Here is a 21,539-nt window from a genome sequence, read left to right as displayed (position 1 = left end):
ATTCGCTCTGTCTCTGACCGACAAACGATCCCTGGACTACAGCAGCCAGTTGTATCAAATCCGATAACCACTTAGCACTAAATGAGCCCTGAGCTCGGTTGACCCATTCAAAACTCTTATATAATTGAATTAAGTCGCTTTTCACAAAATCCACGGGAAGAAATAGGGTGATGCTATTTTGGGCGAAGGCTAATAACATTCATCGCAACACTTTGTTTACGAATAAATTCAATAAAATGTTATTACCAAATTAGTACAACCTTATGTTAGTTTCCTATGCGGTTTATCTTATACCTTTAAACGAGCAATTCTTGTATATACTTAGTCTGGCCATAAATACTGTTACAATTAAAAATAAACAAAATATTACATTTGAATTTGGAATCTGTCATTTTTATATGATTGCTCATTGAGTTTTCTCATTTTGGCGCCAATACAATAAGTCAGTTTTAGAGAGTACGGATTTTTATAAAATTTAGTATACAGGAGATTTCGGGGGCGATAAATCGATCTAGCTACGATTTATTTTCAGAAAATGTTGTTTTATTCGTGTTTTCAATAATCAACTTTATCGATAATCAACTTTACGACTCTTCCCGAAATCTATTGGCGAATAATAATACTATTTTTCATAATTGTTTAAAGGTACAATAACACCAAAGCTATTTCAGCAGATGGCGTTGTTAAGCCACCCGAAAAACACAATTTATCAAAAATAATAATAATACCGAGCGAAGCTCGGTCATCGTCTAGGTTTTTTTAATTCGGAATAGTTGTAAAGATTCAAAGTTTCATGAAAACTAAGAATTTCACTCTCGTTAAACCAAAATAAACTATTAGATAGTAAATATCATTTTATGTTTGTATATATAAATCGTCACAGGTTATAAAAACAAAATTACATCGTACGACAGCTACTTATATAAACAGCGTAAACAGAGATATACTACTTTACTTGGAAGTGTCGTGACGACGAACTCGGTACAAGTGACGAAAAGGCGATTTTCTCGGGAATAGATACTTCCAGTGAAAAAGAGGTAAGTGTATATATACTACACTTATGTAAAAATAAAACGAAATTCAATTCAATATAAACAAGCAAAGGCGTTGAAATTCCGAGAATAGGCATAAATTGTTGCACTGTTTATTTTGTAGCTAATAATAAATTATTAAGGTATTAATTAAGGTATTAATTACGTAAGCAGTGCATATTATAATTTCAAATCAATCTTATCGAGAGGTGAAAAGCTATTAGGCTTAAGCGATATTTTTGCAAATTTACAGAATTGCCAGTTAAAGTATAAAATTTGGAAAAAAATCATATTAAAAAACAACATCTTTAGCTATTTGAATGGGGTGAACTTAATACCAGTTCAATTGCAAACATCAAATTATTGATATCAATACCGAATAAACCGAACCTTTAATCTTCTTCTTCTATATTGAAAATTTGATGTATGTTCGTAAACATATTGAGGAGTTTCCTAAAAAGTCGGACATACATAATAGAAATACTAGGAACAAACACAAGCTTGTTGTGCCGATGAGTAGGTTACATAAGATACGAAATTCATTCGGGTGTTTGTCTGTGCGCCTGTACAACAAAATCCCACAAGATGTTCAGAACCTACATATACATAGGTTTAAGAAAACTGTTAAAGAACATCTGTGCAATAAAGTTTACTATAAAGTCAATGATTATCTAGAAGATTGCACAAAGTGGGAATGAGTTGCTCGCTCCGGACATTTCAATATTGTAGTAATTGTTACGTTATAATACTCATTGTAAAAAATTCATTTTTAAAAAAAAATGTAATATTAAAAAATTAAAAAATAATAATTTCCTATTAAAAAAAAAAAAAAGACATGCCCGCTGAGTTTCTTGCCAATTCTTCTCAGGATAGTTCTTGTGAATTGGCGGTAGTTCTTTTGACGTTCAACAAGTACGTACTTTCATTTATGTTGAATAAAAATTTTTTGATTTGATTTTGATTTGATTTGATTTGATTTGATATATATAAAAATGAATTGCTGTTCGTTAGTCTCGCTAAAACTCGGAAATGGCTGGACCTATTTGGCTAATTTTGGTCTTGAATTATTTGTGGAAGTCCAGAGAAGGTTTAAAAGGCAGATAAATATGAAAATTCCCGGAATTAAATAAAAATAACAATTTTGTTTCCCTTTGCTGTATCCCCCGTCGGACGGATTCTTTTGTTTGTTTTAAGTTTATTTTATACAAAAGCGTAGGTCTTTTATTTATAGATTGAGGCACTACGAAGTCTGCCTGGTCAGCTAGCTATCAATAAAACATAGATTTTATTGACATTAAAGTTTCTTTATTGTATCTAAAATTCTCTTTTATATTCCTATATGTGTATAATACTCGAATCTACCCATTTTAAGAGCAGATTCGAGCATAATATTGAAATGTTGACGAATAGCACGTCGTCAACTTAGTCGTCTGTTACCACGAAAACTGTAAAGTATTGGGAGCTTAGGAAATAATGAAATGAAAAAATAAACGTCATCTTTTAATTATGTCTCAGGAATACCGAAGAAAAATACTATACTGTTTTTAATTTAATGCGTCGGATTATTACTGGTTGCCCGGAGGCTTTTCCCGTTTCAGTGGAACAGGTGGGCGAGCAAAGGCTCAGCCAGGAGGGAGCGTCGGCATGACGCAAGTTGAAACCAATATCGCACCTAAGCACAGGCTCGTAAAGTTGAAAATCGGACTTCGTTTTATCGTCCGATAGTGCCTCTGAGGTATGACTTAATTTGAGAGTTTTTCAATAATAATTCAATAATTAACTCTCCACTGAAATCCATGTGAAACCAACAAGTCAATTTTACTCTTTAAAGTTTTGGAACATTATGGTATTATTAAAATTTGTTATAATAAAAATGAAATATGTTTGATACTTTAAAGTAAAAGCTCTAAAGATTTCGTGAGAGCTTAAAGTTTTCGAAGCATCATTGGGTTCAAATTATGTTGTCATTTTATTAATAATTTTTCGACTTAGTTATATAATTCATAATTCACCAGTCTCAACAATGTTCCCGTCTAAGCAACGCTTTTGGTAAGAGTAGTGGACGATTTCGCGGTCCACCTGTTTTTTTTTATGAATGAGAGATTAGTGGTGGCCCAGAGGCCTTTCCAGTTTCACCAGGACAGATGGGCGAGCAAAGGCTCAGCCAGGAGGGGTGGGATTTGCCAACAGCCGCCCGAGTGCCTCCAAAGTAAACTCCAAAGGGTTAAGTTGCACGTCGAACTCTTTGCTGAGTTCGATGACTGGTGTAAAGCTTACCGGGGCCAATACAAGTCAACAACATAAATAGCCACCGTGTGACACGAGTTCTAAGTCTCAGTTTTATAGACAACAGTTACCCCACTCTTCATCAGAAACATATTACAGCTTCATAGCAGAAATAGGCAGGGCGGTGGTACCTACACTTGCGGGCTTACAAGACGCTCTATCACCGCTAATTAAGCAATTTTGATTTTTTATTACACGATGTAATTTTTTCAATAATTAGTATCTGCCTCCAGGATTCGAACACCGGTCCAGATAGCTCTATACGAATGCACCGGGCCTCTTATCCTTTAGGCCACGACTACTTCTTATTTCGGCAAAATAAGATTCATTTTCCAATAAAAAAGATTCATACAAAACGTTTTATTCAAGATTCCATGACGCATACCGGATCTACATCAATATTCCTGATGTAGCGAAAATTGAAGTCATTTTCGAACTTGTAAACGCCACTCCTTACTAGGATTGTCAAGTAGCAATGCAAACCTGCAAAACGCAAATGGACATTAAAACATTGAGGTCGGTATTCCGTTACTGGAGGTAGTTGTAGAATAACAACGAGACTTTGATCTCATGTGTTGAGGTTTATGACCGCTTTTAAGGTTAAATAGACTGTAGAAAACAAGAGGTCTCTTTTATCCTACGGCCCTCTGGTGTAGTGGTAAGTGACATGGTCACTACACAAGGGGGTCGCGGGTTCGAATCCCGCCAAGGGAAGATATTTGTATGATAAATATAAAATGTATTTTCCAGGGTTATGGGTGCTTATTAAATATATGTATGTGTATAATAAAAATCTTACATTTATTTCCGTTATGTGGTACCTGTAATACAAGTTATTTGCGAACTTAGCACGGGACCAGTTAACGTGGCGTGATTGTTAGTAAATATTTATTTATTTATTATTTATTTATTTATTTATCGTACCTAATCGCTGATAGTCTAAAGACCTATTCCAGACGGGGGGGTGAGATCACCGTGTGTCCAAGGGAACGGTGACCGGTGCTTGGAGAGCCTAAAAGTATGGAGAGCGGACCAGAAGAATCCGATAAGACACGTTTAAGACAACGTCGTTTTTGCATTGCTTTGTCGTCTGTGTAGGTCAAGAGGTACCGTCAACCGTAAACCATTAAATCTCGACTAATTCTCCAAACTATTTTCTGTAGAACATACGCTACAAAGTATGGGTCTATTTTGAGCAGAGGGATGAGTTTTCAAACTAGCCGTGATAACTAAAGTATAGATTCATCATCAGCCTGTATCTCTCCACTGCTGGATGTAGGCCTCTCCCATAGTCCGCCACAATGAACGATCCTCCGCCTTCCGCATCCAATCTCTCCCAGCATATCGCCGCAAGTCATCGGTCCAACGGGCCAAAGTATAGATTACGATTACGTTTTTTTAAATATTAACTAGCTGACCCGGCAGACTTCGTAGTGCCTCAATCGATAAATAAAAGACCGACTAGGGACACATCAAAGGAAAAACAAAATTGTTTTTTATTTATTTAATTCGAAGCATTTTCATATTTATCTACCTTTTAAACCTTCTCTGGACTTCCACAAATAATTCAAGACCAAAATTAGCGAAATTGATTGAGCTGTTCTCGAGTTTTAGCGAGACTAACGAACAGCAATTGATTTTTATATATAGTGATAAAGATAACAAACACTTACTAGTATCAAAAAAGTAGACCACAGATGTGGATATAATTAAATCATTATCATACCAATGGTTTAAGGACACCATGAAGATTATAATAAACAAAACGAAGAGTATTGTTAAGGCCACTAACAAACCTATCATGTAATAATAATAGGCCTGCATTGCTTTCCTGCTTTTCTGAAACAGTACGTATCAACATTTTAGTATGACTGAATATTGAGTGACTTAAGTAGCACCTTTTTTACTGCCTCAGACAGGAAGACAAGTGTTATCTTGCATCTAGTATTCAGTGGTCACCGAAAAAAGGCTGAGTTGCCAAAACAAGCAACGATCATGATTATTCTTGGTCATTTAGAATAGTAATCTTAAATCGATATATAGATTGATAATCACCTTATGAGCAGAAACAATGAAGACTATACTAAAAACTAAATCTGTCACTAATACCGCTATTGACAGTATGACAATCAATAACGTTACTACGTCAAATCCATTTTCCATTTTAAGCATTACAACCATCCACGCCAACGGCATAAAAGCTGTTCCAATGAGGACCACGGCCGAGACCTAAAAAAAACCCAACACGTAAATATGCTTTTTGAATTCTTCACGTTAAGATAAATTTCATTAGATTCGGGCTAATTAAACCAAACTAGAGAGAGAGAGAGAGAGAGAGAGAGAGTATTCTTTATTGTACACCAAAAAACAAATAAACAGTGCGATACATTAAACACAAAAACGTACAATTGGCGGTCTTATCGCTAAGAGCGATCTCTTCCAGACAACCATCAGGTGGACAAGAATCATTTGGAAACGAACTACGCGTGGTGTACCATTACAGTAAAATACTTATACATATATGTACACATACATATACACATACGTACACACATACATATCTCCGCAAATATATATACAATTAATACACAAAGTATTATAATATAATAATAATAAAAACGCAGTTTTGACGTAGATACTTCCATCATAATTGATTTACTATATTATTGAATAAGGCTCTATTTCTACCCCAGCTTAAATAAGATAAAGCTTCATAGACATTTTAGACGCGAAAGTTTAAGCTTGTACAGTGTCGCGAATTAAACTGATCCCATGGTTTTGCGAGGAAAATCTTCAATAGTTAAAGTTTCCAACCCTCCACTTAGGCTAATAGAATATTGTGACGTGTAATAATCTATATAAATTTTATAGGAAGTAATATATTAAAACTTTCACGGAGGCTCGAAAGAATCTCGATATTTTACGTGAACATAATTATTCTTATAAAAATATTTTTTTTACAGATTTGCATTAAGAACAAAAGCATTTTCTTCTTCAATATTAATGTCACATACAATATTTGGCCATGTTGTTGTTTTAAATGAAATATTAATTTGCTTTACCCAATTACCCAATTGAAAGCTGCGAAGAGACTAGTGATTTAGATTGACTTGTTTTTTTTCCCTACCTATTCTGATAGCCTTGAGAGGCTATTTCAGCTTCACCCTAACGTTTGTAGGTGAGCTCACGGGGCTCAAACCGGAGACACTGACCCTAGCAAGAGCAGTGCTTCGCAGAATATAGCACCGGAACGGAAACGCGACCCACTAAGAAGATCCGGCGAGAAACTCAGTGGGCTGTGTCTATGGGTTCGACGAGGACGGTGGCCAGTGCTTGTGGTGCCTAAAAGCACCGTTAATGGATCAGGAGGATCCGTAATGATGTGCTTTGGGCGACGTCGACGGTTTACCATTCGGTCTACCAGGTCGGGTATGTAGTTTCCAGCGGCCACGATGAAAGGGTTCTCATGTCGTGCCGCCTTCTCAAAATGGCGCAATTAACTTGTGGTTAAGTCGTAGGTTTAAATACGATGAGGCCACAAACTAAGTACCATATATCAATTTAAACAAACTATTTGTAAACTACTTGGACTGTTCCAGATGATCTCTTTCATAGCAATTTTATCATTTTTAAATCCCCGCCACCGAATTGAGTTCGTTCTTATAACCTGGAATCTCTGCTTCAGTAAGGATGTGTTTAACAGATCTTTTAACTATATATACAAGCAATCGGACTGTGGAATCTGCACTGCAGTGTTTTCTTTACAGTATACCTATATATATCCTTTATTCGATGAGTTAGAAGTCCCACAGACACAGCCCACTGACTTTCTCGCAGGATCTTCTCAGTGGATCGTGTTTCTGATCCGGTGGTAGATTCTGCGAAGCACTGCTCTTGCTAGGGTCAGTGTTAGCATCACTCCGGTTTGAGCCCCGTGAGCTTACCTACTAGTTAAGGTTACGCTGAAATAGCCCCTCAAGGCTATCTATCAGCTAAGGTAGGAAAAAAAAAATTAGAAGTAATTCCTGCGCGTTGGCAGTCGGTCTCCCGTTGCGATATCACGGGCTCTGATATCTACTTAATATTAAAAAGGCCGTCAGCACGTCTACAAAGGGTTTCTAAATAGAGTTACATCCCTGAGAAGAAACGACAGAAAAAAACCGGTCTTGTAAATTAAATTGGTATACACTTAACAAGGCAATACATCTGTAAAACAGAATTTTCATTTCTGAAAATTGTGGAAACCTGCTAACAGATGGCGTTGTTTCACAAAAATAGCAGTCTGTCAAGACATGTTCACATTTTTCTTTTAATTAATAATCGACAAGCACAAGTGTTTCTTAGCAAATTTGTAATCTCATATCAGAATCATCGAACTTCAACTGCAAACACGCTAAAAATATTCCGTTAAAATGCGAGTAACAAGTTTTATTACTCACCAATTTTAAATAGCCACAAAAAAGCAAACCCATTCTCAATGGAATACAACAGCAGCATTTTTGCAAATAAGGACACTCGCAACGTAATTTGTTTCTCAACAATTCATATCTACTCACGTTTTCCATATTCTAACATTTTAAAACGGCCACAAACAAACACGTTTTAGGGTGTCGTCACCTTTTGTAAGTCTAAAAAAAGACTGACAGTCGTATCCGTCTATATATGTACATATATGATAGCTGACATATTAAAGTATCGATTGCTTTAATATAGTGCAGAACGTAATGGCAAACGCCTGATGGGATTTTCGAAGCGTGATCTTGTAGAGTTTGCTATTAAATTAGTAATTCTAACATGTCATTTCATTTCTAGTCTTTAGTTTAGTAGCGTAACGTTATGGTGGTTTATAAAAAAAATGTTAACTCTTCAAGACATAAAATTTAGTATTCAAATAAATTTACAATTAGAAATTAATAAAATAAATTGAAATAAAATTGAAAAAAATGACTATTTCACCATTACATAGGTATTTAGCAGTACGTTTTTTCCAATACATATTTGAAGAAGCTTACGACCCATCTAATTTTAATAAGTCACTGGAGCCTAAAGACATCCTCGACGTAAATTCCGCCACCCCCTGGGACATGAGTCCTAAGTGGACCTCAATTGTATTTCAGCCATCTTTCTCATCAAACCAGAATGCGCGATTGCTTCGTCAGAAAGAAATCGGCTGGCTAGTGGATTCCCACCTTTTTTTATTTAATGCATAGATGGGTGGACGAGCTCACAACACACCCGGTGTTAAGGGGTTACCGCAGTCTACAGACCTCTACAACGTAAATACTTTTTTTTATGATTGAAGGATTACTGGTGGCCCGGAGGCCTTTCCAGTTTCACCAGGACAGGTGGGCGAGCAAAAGCTCAGCCAGGAGGGGTGGGATTTGCTAACAGCTACCCGAGCGCCTCCGAAGGAGACCTAACAGCTCAAGAGTAGCTGCTTCGTGAATGAATCTACTACCGGATCGGAATCGCGACCCGCTGAGAAGATCCGACAAGAAACTCAGCGCGCTGATTCATAGGTTAGGTTGCACGGCGAACTCTTTGTCGAGTTCGACGAGTACGGTTACCGAGGTCCCTAAGCCTGCTCCTAGTGTTAGAGCTGAAAACGTAAATACTGCCGCGCACCCGGAGGTATGGGTTCTAAGGTCTCAGGAGAACGGTTGCCCCACCCTTCAAATCGAAACGCATTACTGCTTCACGGCAGAAATAGGCAGGGTTGTGGTACCTACCTGTGTGAACTCACAAGAGGTCCTACCAGCAGTAATCCTGGTACCAATTGTGCGAGTTTACAATAAAGTACCGTCTTACTTATTTCCGTTGTGAAATAGTCACGTCATGCGTTCCAGTTCCAGTTGACGCATAAAATCATTTATCTATCTACCTATATAAAATAAAAGTTACAGTGATTTATACCAGAGGAATTAGCACACCTTTGACCCCTTCGTGACCCGAGCACTTCTATTTACGGTCACGAAATTCAAAAGGTCAACGAATATGACTGCATCCTATATTTTAGGTTCGTCTTATGGCCACTTATCCCAGACTCCACCTTTTAAATGACCCGTTCTACTAAATATGTTTGTGGCCACTCTGCCGGACAATTACCCTATTAAAGTGGATACATTTGAGGAAGTAGCCACGTATTACAGTCATTATATATGACGAAAGCAATTGAAGTTAACCGAGAGAAATGAGTTGATTTTAAAGAATTGTAGTTGCTATATAGAATTCATATTTAGGTTCTCAAAAGTTGATTTGAACACAAATTGTGGCTTACCCATTTTTTTTTTTTTTTTTTTTGGTCAGGAGGAAATCGCCTGACTCCCGCCCTTTTCTGGGGATACTGGGTGGGGTATGTCAGAGTCGAACTGACTAAAACCTCCTGTCGCTCAACAACCAACGTCCAAACCTCGCATGAGACAGAACTCATGACAAGGCAAAGGGGGGAAAGTGAAGCGTTTAGTGCGGAGCACATCTCTCCCATCACCCTCCCCCTCGGGACGCCGGATTGGCGGTCGTCGGCGCCACGACCACCAGCCCTCTCGGTCGGCAGACTGTCCGAAGCCCGCCTAGATGGCGCCGGTTAGAGTGGGTTACCCTACGGAATACCCCGCTGGGCCAGAACCAGCGTGGGTCGAGGATAGCCGGCCTTCCATCACCCGGATGCTCTTGCGTAAAACGCGTGCAGAGCAGCTTGCACGTCGTCTTCTTAGGCCCCCCTCGCCGGTCCCCAGACCGACATGTGAGGGGGACCCGAAACACTTAGAGGGCCAGGGCTTGGGCGAGATCCGCCTCCCTGGCCCCCGCTCGACGGCGGCGGGATTGTGCGTCTCTCACGCGCCCCGCCGCCTCCTTCAGCGAGATGGTGCACTCGCAGAAGTCGAGCATCGCCTTCCACGACTCGTCGTCGCCGAGCATCGATGCCACAACACTCGGCAACGACAAGTCGGTTCCTATTTTTGCGACGAGGACACGGCGCCACCCCTCCCATGCGGGGCAGGCGACGAGCGTATGCTCTGCCGTGTCCAAGTCGCAACCACAATGGTGGCACTCTGCCGTCGGCTCGGCTGTGATCCGGTGCAGGAACTCACCGAAACAACCATGCCCAGTGAGCACCTGCGTGAGCCGGAAAGTGAGGCGTCCTCTGTCACGATTCACCCAATCCACAAGGACCGGGCGAATCGCCTCGACGGTCCTACGACCAGCCGAAGGATCAGCCAACCGTCTGGACCATGACTCCAGCACGGACCGCCGAGATTGGGCCCTCCGCGCTCTGACCACACTGGGGCTGGGACGCGCCACGCCCCGGGCACGAAGTTCAGCCCGCCACTTATAGTCAGCGGCGAGCGCCTCCGCTTCCAGAACCCAAGGCGGCGTCCCAGCCAGTACACACGCCGCCTCAAAGGAGATGGTGCGATAACCACGGATGACCTTGACCGCGATGGTGCGTTGCGGCCGTTGCAGCAGCTTCGCCACCCCCACGGCCAGGGACTGGCCCCACACGGACGCCCCGTATAGGGCCATTGATCGCACCACCCCCGTATAGAGACGGCGCGTCACCTGGTCAGGCCCCCCGACGTTGGGCAGAAGCCGGCTTAGCGCGCCGGCCACCCCCAACAAACGAGGGACCAGGTTCTGAAAATGAGCACGGAAGGTCCAACGACTGTCCAGAATGAGGCCGAGGTACTTCAACTGCACCCCGACCCCGATACGGACGCCTCCAACCACGATATGGGCATCGACAGGTGGCACTTTCCGGGGCCTGTGGAACCACATGGCCTCGGATTTACTGAGCGCCACGTCGAGGCCCAATCTCCTAATTTTGCCGACGACATGCGCCACCCCAGCCGTAGCCAGACGGGCAGACTCAGCAAAACTCTTCTTCGTTGTCCCTTTCGGACCAGCCGCCTCGCCTTCGCTGACGAGCGCAGAGCGCGTCGAGCCAGCGCTGTCACACCTCGGTTCGACGGGTTTTCCGCTGCCCGTCGCACAGCCCCCTTCATGCCCATAACCGTAATCTTTTCTTTTAAACTTTCGTGAATATTTCAATCATAAAATATAATTTTTTTTTACATTTCTGTTTTTTCAGGAAACTTTCAAGACTCTTTGTTTTATAGTAAATTTATTCTCCTTATCCAATGTAAGATATTAAATAAACATTAAAATAAACAATTCGGGTTTACCAGGGGTCGCTCTACAACTGATGCAGGTGCTTATCTAGTCAAAAATATTTTTAAATCTTGGGAGGAATCACATGATTGTCTTGGAATTTTCTGTGACTTATCCAAAGCATTTGACTGTGTTGAACATGAAATATTGGTGAGGAAACTACATCACTATGGTATTAGGGATGGTGCATTGGAACTTATTACTTCCTATTTATCAGGACGGATACAAACAGTAGATGTGAAAGGTAATAGATCTTCAGGCACCTTGTTGAAAATGGGTGTACCTCAGGGTTCCATTTTGGGTCCTTTTTTATCTCTAATATATATAAACGATTTACCTAGTTTTATTGAGTCCCGACACGAGGTCGTATTATTCGCAGATGATACATCTTTATTATTTAAAATTAAACGACAATTACAAGTCTATGACGAAGTGAATGATGCGATTTCGTGTGTGGTTCATTGGTTCCGTATCAATAACCTATTATTGAATAGTAAGAAAACTAAATGTATTAAATTTACTTTAAAATGTATTAAACCATCTTTAAATGTGAGACAAGTGGATAGTGATGTAATTGTTTCTGAGGAATCATTGGAGCTTGTTGAGTCAACCGTATTTCTTGGTATAACAGTGGAATCCAAACTGCAGTGGGGACCTCATATTCATAAATTGGCGAGTAAGCTCAGCTCTGCACCATACGCAGTAAAAAAAATTAGAATGTTAACAAACGCGGACACGGCTCGTTTAGTTTACTTTAGTTACTTCCACAGTGTCATGTCCTATGGCATTTTGCTATGGGGCAATGCGGCCGATGTAGAAATGATATTTATTCTGCAGAAAAGAGCTATACGTGCTATTTATAACATGCACTCAAGGGAATCCCTGAGGGAGAAATTTAAAGAAATTAAAGTTCTCACTATGCCATCCCAGTACATTTTTGAAAATTTGATGTATGTTCGTAAACATATTGAGGAGTTTCCTAAAAAGTCGGACATACATAATAGAAATACTAGGAACAAACACAAGCTTGTTGTGCCGATGAGTAGGTTACATAAGATACGAAATTCATTCGGGTGTTTGTCTGTGCGCCTGTACAACAAAATCCCACAAGATGTTCAGAACCTACATATACATAGGTTTAAGAAAACTGTTAAAGAACATCTGTGCAATAAAGCTTACTATAAAGTCAATGATTATCTAGAAGATTGCACAAAGTGGGAATGAGTTGCTCGCTCCGGGCATTTCAATATTGTAGTAATTGTTACGTTATAATACTCATTGAAAAAATTCATATTTAAAAAAAAAATGTAATATTAAAAAATTAATAAATAATAATTTCTTATTAAAAAAAAAAAAAAAAACGTGCCCGCTGAGTTTCTTGCCAATTCTTCTCAGGACGGAGGCTAGTTCTTGTGAATTGGCGGTAGTTATTTTGACGTTCAACAAGTATGTACTTTCATTTATGTTGAATAAAATTTTCTTGATTTGATTTGATTTGAAATGCGGTATTTTTACAGAAGAAAAAAAGATAATGATAAATTAAAAAAATGTCATAGGTAAATTCTACATCTCTGCACTCCCCTAAGGTAGACTGTTAGAGAATACCTATGGCATTAAGTCCGCCTTTATACTTTCTAGTATAAGAAGTTATAAATAAAATAAATAAATTTAAAACACTCGAAAAACCAAAAAAAGTTTATTAACTTATGTTATGATATAAATTATTTGCAAAATGTCTTCGACATTCGTCTCACGTAGGAAAATAAAGAACTGAAGCATTCATTTCAGATTAATATCCTTAGTTTTCTTCTTCATGAAGGTCCTTCGCCCCTGTTGAGTTGGACCTCTACATTTGGTACATGATTCACATAATTAATGTCTCCGTGATACCGCAACTTAGATAATTCACTCCGCACTAGGAGAATCAAATATATTTGTATCACTGAAATGAAATTTTAATTACTATAGTAATAAGTACTATAGTCAACTTATAAGTTGACTTCGCTGTGTCTTGGGCATTTTAATATCGACGTGCGATGAATTTCAGGGTAAATAGAAAATATTGGACTGGACCCGATCCATTAACGGTGCTTTTAGGTACCACAAGCACCGGTCACCGTCCTCGCCGAACCCGTCGCTTGCGACGAAGGGCTCCACGAGCGAATTAACCCATAGACACAGCCCACTGAGTTTCTCGCCGTATTTTCTCAGTGGGTCGCGTTTCCGATTAGGTGGTAGATTCTGCAAAGCACTGCTTTTGCTAGGGTCAGTGTTAGCAACACTCTGGTTTGAGCCCCGTGAGCACACCTACAGGTTGGGCGAAGCTGAAGCCTCTCAAGGCTATCAGCATAGGTAGGAGAGAAAAAAAGGACTGGATTAAATTCTCGTAAAAAGAAACAGTAGATTACGTTACAGCTGGTGAATCCTAATAGGTACTAATAGTCCGAAACTACACAGGTACTATTATTATAAATTTGTCGTAACCTAAAACAATTCAATCTACTAATTTCGGTGTCCATGCTTATGAAGTATCTGTACAATATTCTTGCTTAGTAGATGAATATTATTTTCCATACCCTATATTTTCTTAATTTGTCGGCATAGATACTTTAAATTGGAGGACAAGAGTATTTACAGAATAAAAACCTAAAACACTGTCTTGAATATGTAGATTCGAGTTTCCAGATTCCATGGACACAAGACGCTGGAGCCGTCATAATATTTTCTATATAAGATGTAAAAATAATATTTTTTTGTAACAGACAACAATCTACCTTAATATAGCTACTATACTGCATTGTGGGTTTCGTAAAACACGAGATAAAATGTAAACGCCTGCCTCAAGTTACTCCACGGGGTTTACCTTTACTAATTATCCATTTACTACCATTACTACTACTACGACTACTACCACTGCTACTTAACCTATAAACACTAGGTAATTTTGAGTAGCACTAAAAAAAGGGGAAAAAAACTCACCAAATCCACAGAATATAGTAGCATAGTCCAAAGGAATGAATTGCATAGGAGTATTTATTGAAATATCTATTATGAAAATGGCGATACTAGCCAAAATTGTTGCTATTGAGTAGTAATAAAATAATTGGATTAAGAACGGACGTTTCTGTAAGAATTGAAGTAGATATTAAATTTTTTTTTTTTTTTTATTTTTTTTTTAAGAAACCTTGACTGAAAATCATTGCCTATTACAATATAATCATATTAAATTTTTTATCAAATTTTCATGCCAAAGGTATGACAGACAGACCGAAGGAATAATTCTGTTGCAAAATTTTTTTATTAAACTAGCTGTATCTTACAAGATGATCACTTTAATATTAATATATTCTTAATAAAACTTTTTTTGGTAACCTTACCAATTTTCATTGAGATTCTGATTAAGAGAAAACCTAGTTTATATTAAGTCATTTCAACGTATTCCACTGGTTTTGAATAAAAAAAAATTTGAATACTTGTAACACTATTTCACTTGTGCAAGCATTCGGTAACATCATATTATGGGTCTGCGAATCTTCCTGTCTCGAAGACTTTCTGATATATTTTGTCTTTCTAGGCTACTTCTTGATATTTATTTTGCAGGCCAGGATCCTTTTCGAATCACTGAACCTTTTTAGTAAGTAAATAAAGGCATTTGAACCAACAGTATTTCGCCCAGTATATCGATAATAAATATAAATCGCTAAGCTGACTATTTTATCTTTGCTAAATCTTTTAATTAACAGCCCATTTTAAATCTTTGAAACAAGTTGCTTGCTGTCAGTGTAGAAAAAAAAAAACATAATCCCTCCAACTCATATCATTTTTGGAATACAAAAATTACCTTTAAGGTTAACAATATTGTATAAGCGTGTAAAATATACATACCATATGGACTCCAACGAGTAATATACCACAGAATATAACTTCAACGAAATACAAGAAAAATGTCAACCACACATGCGCAAAGAAACCCACGCCTTTGTATATGATAATAACATCACTTATCATGGTAACATTCTCGGCATTCTTGTTCAAATAATGTATGTATGCACCGCATATGAAACCTGCAAACAACTGAAACAAACAATACGATGTTCTCATCATAATTAGCCTTCCGAATTTATATCCACTCGAATACTATTGTTGTTATTATAACTCTACTATTATTGCTGGTAGTATTCTAAGCCCATTTACGAGGATACCAATAAGCTACGTACCTCTGCGACGAAGAATCTATGGGCTATGTTCTGAATATTAGAGATAGCTGTTCGACTAATTCAAATTCTCATCTTACGCCCCAATATGTATCATCTACTTGATATCACCGAAAATCAGGGGATTTTTGGCTCAGCTGCCTATCTCTGCTTCAATAAGCCTCAGAATACCTTAGATTCCGTTTTTACAAGTTAAAAATGGTTCACCTACATAGTCTTCTAGAACGAATTTTGACATTTGACACCTGGGTATTATATAGGGTTTAATGGCAGTAATGCGTTTCGGTTTGAAGGATGGGGCATCCGTTGTAACTATACTTGAGACCTTAGAACTTATATTTCAAGGTGGGTGGCGCATTTACGTTCTAGATGTCTATGGGCTCCAGTAACCACTTAACACCAGGTGGGCTGTGAGCTCGTCCACCTATCTAAGCAATAAAAATAAAAATAAAAACTCCACCTACGGCGGAATCGCGGCGGTCATTTGTCTAAAATTATATTCCATACATCATGTCATCGAATATCCTTTAAAATAAAATTTAAAATTGTGGCATTATCACTTAAACACTTTTTATTTTATTTTTAAGTTCGAGCGCTCTTAATGAAAAACCTTTTATTAAAGATGTTTCTCTATTTAAGGAACAGCTTAGAAGACAACCCAACCAAATAACACAATAACATGTGATGAGCTAAAAATCTGATTGTAAGCAGGCCTTAGGTTTCGTCAATGAGAAGTTTTATAACATAGTATGGAGATAATTACTGCAGTCTGTAATTGGGTGTCTAAATTTTTATTTTTTATTACTTAATTGAGTGGACGAGCTCACCCACCCACCAGCGGTAAGTGGTTACCGGAATCCATAGACATCTACAACGTTAATGCCACCACCCAAGAAAGTTATGATCTCGAGATGTTTGTTTATAAAAAGACTTCACCGCACTTCAAATATGAGATAAATTTTCATAACAAATACCCTTCCAAAAGCATTAAAAATATATGAATAGTAAAACTTGTGAAAGCTGTGATTTATATTATGATAGCTGTACCCGTCCGTTTCGCTGGGCATTTAAAATTAACATTATTATTTCTCACCCCCACAAAGATTATCATCATTAACGCCCACGCAACTGGTGTAGGGAGTCCAACACTCATATAAATATTAGCCCATCTGTTAAGTACATGTATTTTCTACATGGATACCAAGTTTCAAGTCAATCGGATGCATGGTTCAGTATTTATAACGGAACATCCGTAAAAACCACTGTAGATTTATATATTAGCATAGATATGACTTTAAATTATGCCCTTCTTCAAACGAGGCTTGTGGAGAGTACTTAACGGTAGGCAGCGGCTTGGCTCTGCCCCTGGCATTGCTGAAGCCCACGGGTGACGGTAACCACTCACCATCAGGTGGGTCGTAGGATCGTCTGCCTACAAGAGCAATAAAAAATAAATAAATAAATAACCAAAAACATAGTAGGAAGTGAGTCTTTTATCAAATTTAAATTCTAAAGTGATAAACAATACAGTATATGATTATTATATTTTTGTATTTATTAACTGCAAGTCTAAATCAGTAAATCGTTTGTCGTTCTTTCACAAAAAAAAAAAAAACTTGTTATACGCTATAACGAAATTTATAGAAAGAATTCACTTACATTAAAATAAAGAACACTCATTTATAAGTTTAAAATATGTTATGGTGAAATACGTTTTTTTTTTTTTTTTATTAAAATCTAAAATACTTACCAAATTTAAATAACCAAATATCATAATGCCGTATCGGAGGGGCACAAAAAAACAGCATCTCGTTAATTCAGGTATTTCTAGACGCATGTTAGTAACTTTTTAAATCACGGAATTAAAATCCAAAAAAATCCCTTTGCCAACAAATAAATTTTGCGCCTTCAAAACATTATAGAGGCATCTATTCGGGGAAACATCTCTTCGAATCAACAATATTAATCTTGACTTTTCGTAGCTCTAATACGGTATAGGGTTATCAGTCAAGCGTCTGGCAGTAAACTGTTCGTATAAGTTCCATCCAATTGTCAATTATCTTGTTTATTTCAAGGAAGCAGCGTCTTATGAACGAGAGTGGGAATTATGGATAACAAGACGTTTAGAGCTGTCGAGATGCGTGTTAGTAAATATTGCAGAAGGATATACGTTAACCGGAAAAAAACGTCCGTAGCGTAAGATTTTTAATAGTAATGCACACAGTGTACGACTTAACTTTGAAATAACGTACAAAAAATAACAAATTTTTTTAACATTCATTGACCACGATGTCAGAGCGTTCGTTTGCGCAATACACTAACTCATAAGCAAACAACCGTGAATGAAATGTACCACAATAAGTTCGCAATTTACCGAATGACCGTAGGTTGTTGGGAAACCTCCAGTTTTATTTTATTTTCTTTATATCTCGAATAGAACTTAAAATTAATATTTTTATAAGAAGGAACTTCGTTTCTATCCGGTGTCCCACGACACCACACATCTTTTTATATATTATAGTCGATCCTTATCTTACGAGTATAATTTAAACGCCAACACGGAAATCATTAGACATAATTTAAATTATGTACAATGAAGGTGCGCAATGCGTACATGCGTAAGAATATTAATAGAAATAAAGAAACAAAATTGCTAGCATAAATTATACAAAATATTGAAAGTAAAATAAGTAGAATATTGAACAGAAAGAAAAAATACATTCCATATTAGTATTCAGGTCTGACTGCCGGCGCTTTCTAAATATTCATAGGTATGTGTGACCTTAATGTTCTTTTTTTCTATTCGCTGGTAGCCTAAGAGGTTATTTCAGCTAGGCACGGACGGGTAAGTGAGCTCACGGGCTCAACCTGAGAGAATTTGCTAACACTAGCCCTAGCAAGAGCAGTGCTTCACTGAATCAGCCACCGGATCGGAATCGCGAACCACTGGGACGATCCGGCGAAAAACTCAGTGGGATGTATCTATGGATTACTTAGCTTGTCGAACTCGACGTGTTCGACATTTCTCTGTATTCAAAGTTGTTGAATTCTCTGTACAAAATTGAATCGTAGTTGTAATATTAGCTTGTTTTATAATTTTGTCACTTCAACATGTGGTTCTAATGGCTTTGAAGTGGATTGCAGTTATAACTCAACGTTTTTATTAGAATTTCTCGAACATGCCTACAAAAACAAATTCCATGCGTGGGAAAAGAAGCACAGGCCTCATTATAAAATAAATATTGTTTCCTTAAGGTCATTAATTATTGACGACTCTCTCAGGCGGCAGGACGTTTCTCAAAACATTCCGATAGAGGCACCCGTCACGTGCGGACGTGCTCATCGTCCACTCGATCGCCCGGTCTTTGTTCGCCCGGCTTTTGTTAGCCCGGCCATTGTTCGCGCGGCCTGTGTTCGTGATACATCTGCCGACCAAGTGTGTTTCCTGGAAGCCTTTATTTGTTTTGTTTTAGTTATTTTTGTGTTCGTGGAACATTTGCCGACAAAGTGTTTTCCTGCAAGTTTTTTTTATTTTTATTGCCTATGTGTGTGGACGAGCTCACAGCCCACCTGGTGTTAAGTGGTTACTGGAACCCATAGACATCTACAATGTAAATGCGCCACGCACCTTGAGATATAAGTTCTAAGGTCTCAGTATAGTTACAACGGCTGCCCCACCCTTCAAACCGAAACGCATTACTGCTTCACGGCAGAAATAGACGGGGCGGTGGTACCTACCCGTGCCGACTCACAAGAGGTCCTACCACCAGTAAGTATTTATTTGTTTTGTTTCTTTTTGTAATTTTTGTTTTGTTGTGCTTTTTCTTTGTCCTGTAGTAATCGCGCCGCATTGCCACCTGTGTTCAATAGAACCGCTCAGGTCCGAGAAGTTGGGGCCTCGCCGCAAGGCGAGTGTATTCAAGACCCGGGGCCGCCCCACCTGGGTACTCAGCGATCATGGACGCTGTATTCGCGGAATTCCTCCGACTTCGCCACCCACAGCTCGCCTCAGAGTTTCTGGCCTTCAAGGCCAATCACACTGCGAGCCCTTTCGAGGACTCCGCCGCGCTCGCTGCTCCTGCGTCGCCTGTACCTGCGTGCAGAGCTTCTGCATTAAGCACCGCAGCTTCTGTCGTGCCTGCCGCTCCCGTGTCGCCTATACTGGCGAGAAAAGCTGCTGCGTCGTCCGCCGTGACCATCGTTTCAGCTGAGCGATCATCCGCGGCCTCCGTCGCGCCCTCTAAAACACCTACACTTGCTCGTAGGTCGCCTGCACCCGCCTCCTCGTGCTCCGACTCTGACTCGGACATGGAGGTCGACCTCGCCCCCGCCTCATCGACGGATGGGTTCACCCTGGTACAGAAGGGTAAGAAGCGTGCCGCGGAGTCTCGAGCTCCCGCGGCCGCTAAAATTAGCAAAGCCGTGAACGCGTCGCGCCCCCGCCCTCAGACTCCCGTTGCGCCCCCAGCCCGTGCCACTCCGTCGCCGCGTCCGGAGGCACAAAATAAAACCCAGACCCCTCCCCCGGTTATCCTTCAGGAGAAGGCAGCTTGGGATCGAGTTTGCCTGGCCCTTAAGGCCAAAAATATAAATTTCACGAATGCCCGTAACCTCGCGAACGGCATTCAAATTAAGGTTCAAACACCCGACGACCATAGGGCCCTCTCTTCTTACCTCCGTAAGGAACGTATAAGTTTCCATACTTATACGCTCCAGGAGGAGCGCGAACTCCGCGTTGTAATACGCGGAATCCCTAAAGAGTTAGATGTAGAGCTCGTCAAGGCCGATCTGTTAGAACAGGGCTTTCCAGTGAATTCTGTGCACCGTATGCACACCGGTCGCGGTAGGGTGCCATATAATATGGTTCTAGTCACCCTCCAGCCTACCCCCGAGGGTAAGAAAATCTTCAACACACAGACCGTCTGTAGGCTCTCCGGTATCGCCATCGAAGCCCCCCATAAAAAAGGCACTCCTAGCCAGTGCCATAACTGTCAATTGTACGGGCACTCTTCCCGTAACTGTCACGCGCGCCTCCGATGTGTTAAGTGTTTGGGCGATCACGCCACGGCCCTCTGCGCTCGCGACCAAAAAACCGCGACGGAACCGCCTAGCTGTGTCCTGTGTCGAACACAGGGTCACCCCGCGAATTACCGTGGTTGCCCCCGAGCCCCTGAAATAAATCGCCGCGTCGCCCGCCAAAACCGCCTCCGAGCTTCCGGCCCAGACATCAAAGCCTCGGCACCCTCTGCGTCGCAGGCTAAGCCAGCGTTCGTTCCGGCGGCGGTGCCCAGTGTCTCGGCCTGGGCAAAACCGCTGCCGTACACGAACACGGCTACAATTCCCTCCTCCGCGATTCGTCCCGCCCCCGCGTCTCGTCCCTCTCCCGCGACTTGCCCTCCGACCGCGTCCGAAAATCTCGCTTTAGCGATCGACTTCTTTCAGTCGATCAACTTTGAGCGCGTTAACGCTTTGGGCGACGCCATTCGCGCTGCCTCCACTGCACAACACTTTATCGCCGTTGTGCAGGAATACGCCGACGTATACGCGTCATTAAATACGTACGTCCTCCCCTCACTCCGCCGGTAATCAATGGCGTATATAAGTAGAATAAAGCCCCTATCCGTAACGATAGGATTTTTTAACGCTTACGGTCTCGCAAATCAACGTGATCAGGTTTCTGACTTTTTGCGTGACCATCAAATTGATATCTTTTTAGTGCAGGAGACCCTACTTAAGCCCGCACGCCGTGACCCTAAAATCGCGAACTATAACATGGTCAGGAACGACAGGCTCTCTGCCCGTGGTGGTGGTACCGTCATTTACTATAGAAGAGCCCTGC

General features: G+C 40.1%; 3 protein-coding genes across 8 annotated transcripts in view; 1 reads left to right on the top strand and 2 right to left on the bottom strand.

The window, feature by feature from the left end:
- The first annotated feature begins 915 nt into the window (after window positions 1-915).
- Window positions 916-21,539, top strand: part of LOC114244478 (ionotropic receptor 75a) — a 39,373-nt gene continuing 18,749 nt past the window's right edge. Inside the window, exons 1-2 of one of the 3 annotated variants that reach the window (XM_089734827.1) lie at window positions 916-1,037; window positions 6,496-6,746. The gene's annotated coding sequence lies outside the window, so the exon portion shown is untranslated. Of the gene's footprint in view, window positions 1,038-5,496; window positions 5,565-6,495; window positions 6,747-21,539 lie in introns of those variants that run through there. The other 2 variants (XM_089734826.1, XM_089734828.1) reach the window with 2 other exon arrangements.
- Window positions 3,675-7,989, bottom strand: LOC114244391 (uncharacterized). Of its 4 annotated transcripts, XM_089734829.1 has the most exons (5): window positions 7,757-7,966; window positions 5,373-5,546; window positions 4,991-5,156; window positions 4,242-4,329; window positions 3,729-3,800 (listed from the first exon to the last, which is right to left on the bottom strand). In XM_089734829.1, the coding sequence occupies exons 1-4, from the start codon at window positions 7,880-7,882 to the stop codon at window positions 4,265-4,267; spliced, it is 531 nt and encodes a 176-aa protein (XP_089590955.1). In that variant the 5' UTR covers window positions 7,883-7,966; the 3' UTR covers window positions 3,729-3,800; window positions 4,242-4,264. The 4 variants fall into 4 exon arrangements, with proteins under 4 accessions (XP_028031984.2, XP_089590958.1, XP_089590955.1 ...); XM_028176183.2 differs by lacking the exon at window positions 4,242-4,329 and having other exon boundaries at window positions 3,675-3,800; XM_089734832.1 differs by lacking the exons at window positions 4,242-4,329; window positions 4,991-5,156 and adding an exon at window positions 4,117-4,138 and having other exon boundaries at window positions 3,682-3,800.
- Window positions 13,169-17,705, bottom strand: LOC114244392 (uncharacterized). The gene is made up of 4 exons (XM_028176185.2): window positions 17,451-17,705; window positions 15,372-15,560; window positions 14,466-14,610; window positions 13,169-13,428 (listed from the first exon to the last, which is right to left on the bottom strand). Exons 1-4 carry the CDS (start codon window positions 17,535-17,537, stop codon window positions 13,298-13,300), a joined length of 552 nt encoding a protein of 183 aa, XP_028031986.2. The 5' UTR covers window positions 17,538-17,705; the 3' UTR covers window positions 13,169-13,297.

Source organism: Bombyx mandarina, chromosome 18, assembly GCF_030267445.1.
Source record: "Bombyx mandarina strain Sakado chromosome 18, ASM3026744v2".
Taxonomy (NCBI): domain Eukaryota; kingdom Metazoa; phylum Arthropoda; class Insecta; order Lepidoptera; family Bombycidae; genus Bombyx; species Bombyx mandarina.
The sequence above is the reverse complement of the archived record's forward strand: the minus strand, read 5'-3'. Positions and strand labels throughout refer to the sequence as shown.

Bases quoted from the DNA above. Each gene is read 5' to 3' on its own strand.
- LOC114244391 (XM_028176183.2), bottom strand. From the start codon at position 7,882: ATGGAAAACGTGAGTAGATATGAATTGTTGAGAAACAAATTACGTTGC. The intron at 5,157-5,372 runs GTGATTATCAAT...GTACTGTTTCAG, and splicing joins TCATTGTTTCTGCTCATAAG to AAAAGCAGGAAAGCAATGCA. The intron at 3,801-4,990 runs GTAAGTGTTTGT...TGCGTTTTGCAG, and splicing joins GGTCTACTTTTTTGATACTA to GTTTGCATTGCTACTTGACA.
- LOC114244392 (XM_028176185.2), bottom strand. From the start codon at position 17,537: ATGCGTCTAGAAATACCTGAATTAACGAGATGCTGTTTTTTTGTGCCC. The intron at 14,611-15,371 runs GTATGTATATTT...CAATTCTTACAG, and splicing joins TACTCGTTGGAGTCCATATG to AAACGTCCGTTCTTAATCCA. The intron at 13,429-14,465 runs GTGAGTTTTTTT...ATTTCATTTCAG, and splicing joins TACTATATTCTGTGGATTTG to TGATACAAATATATTTGATT.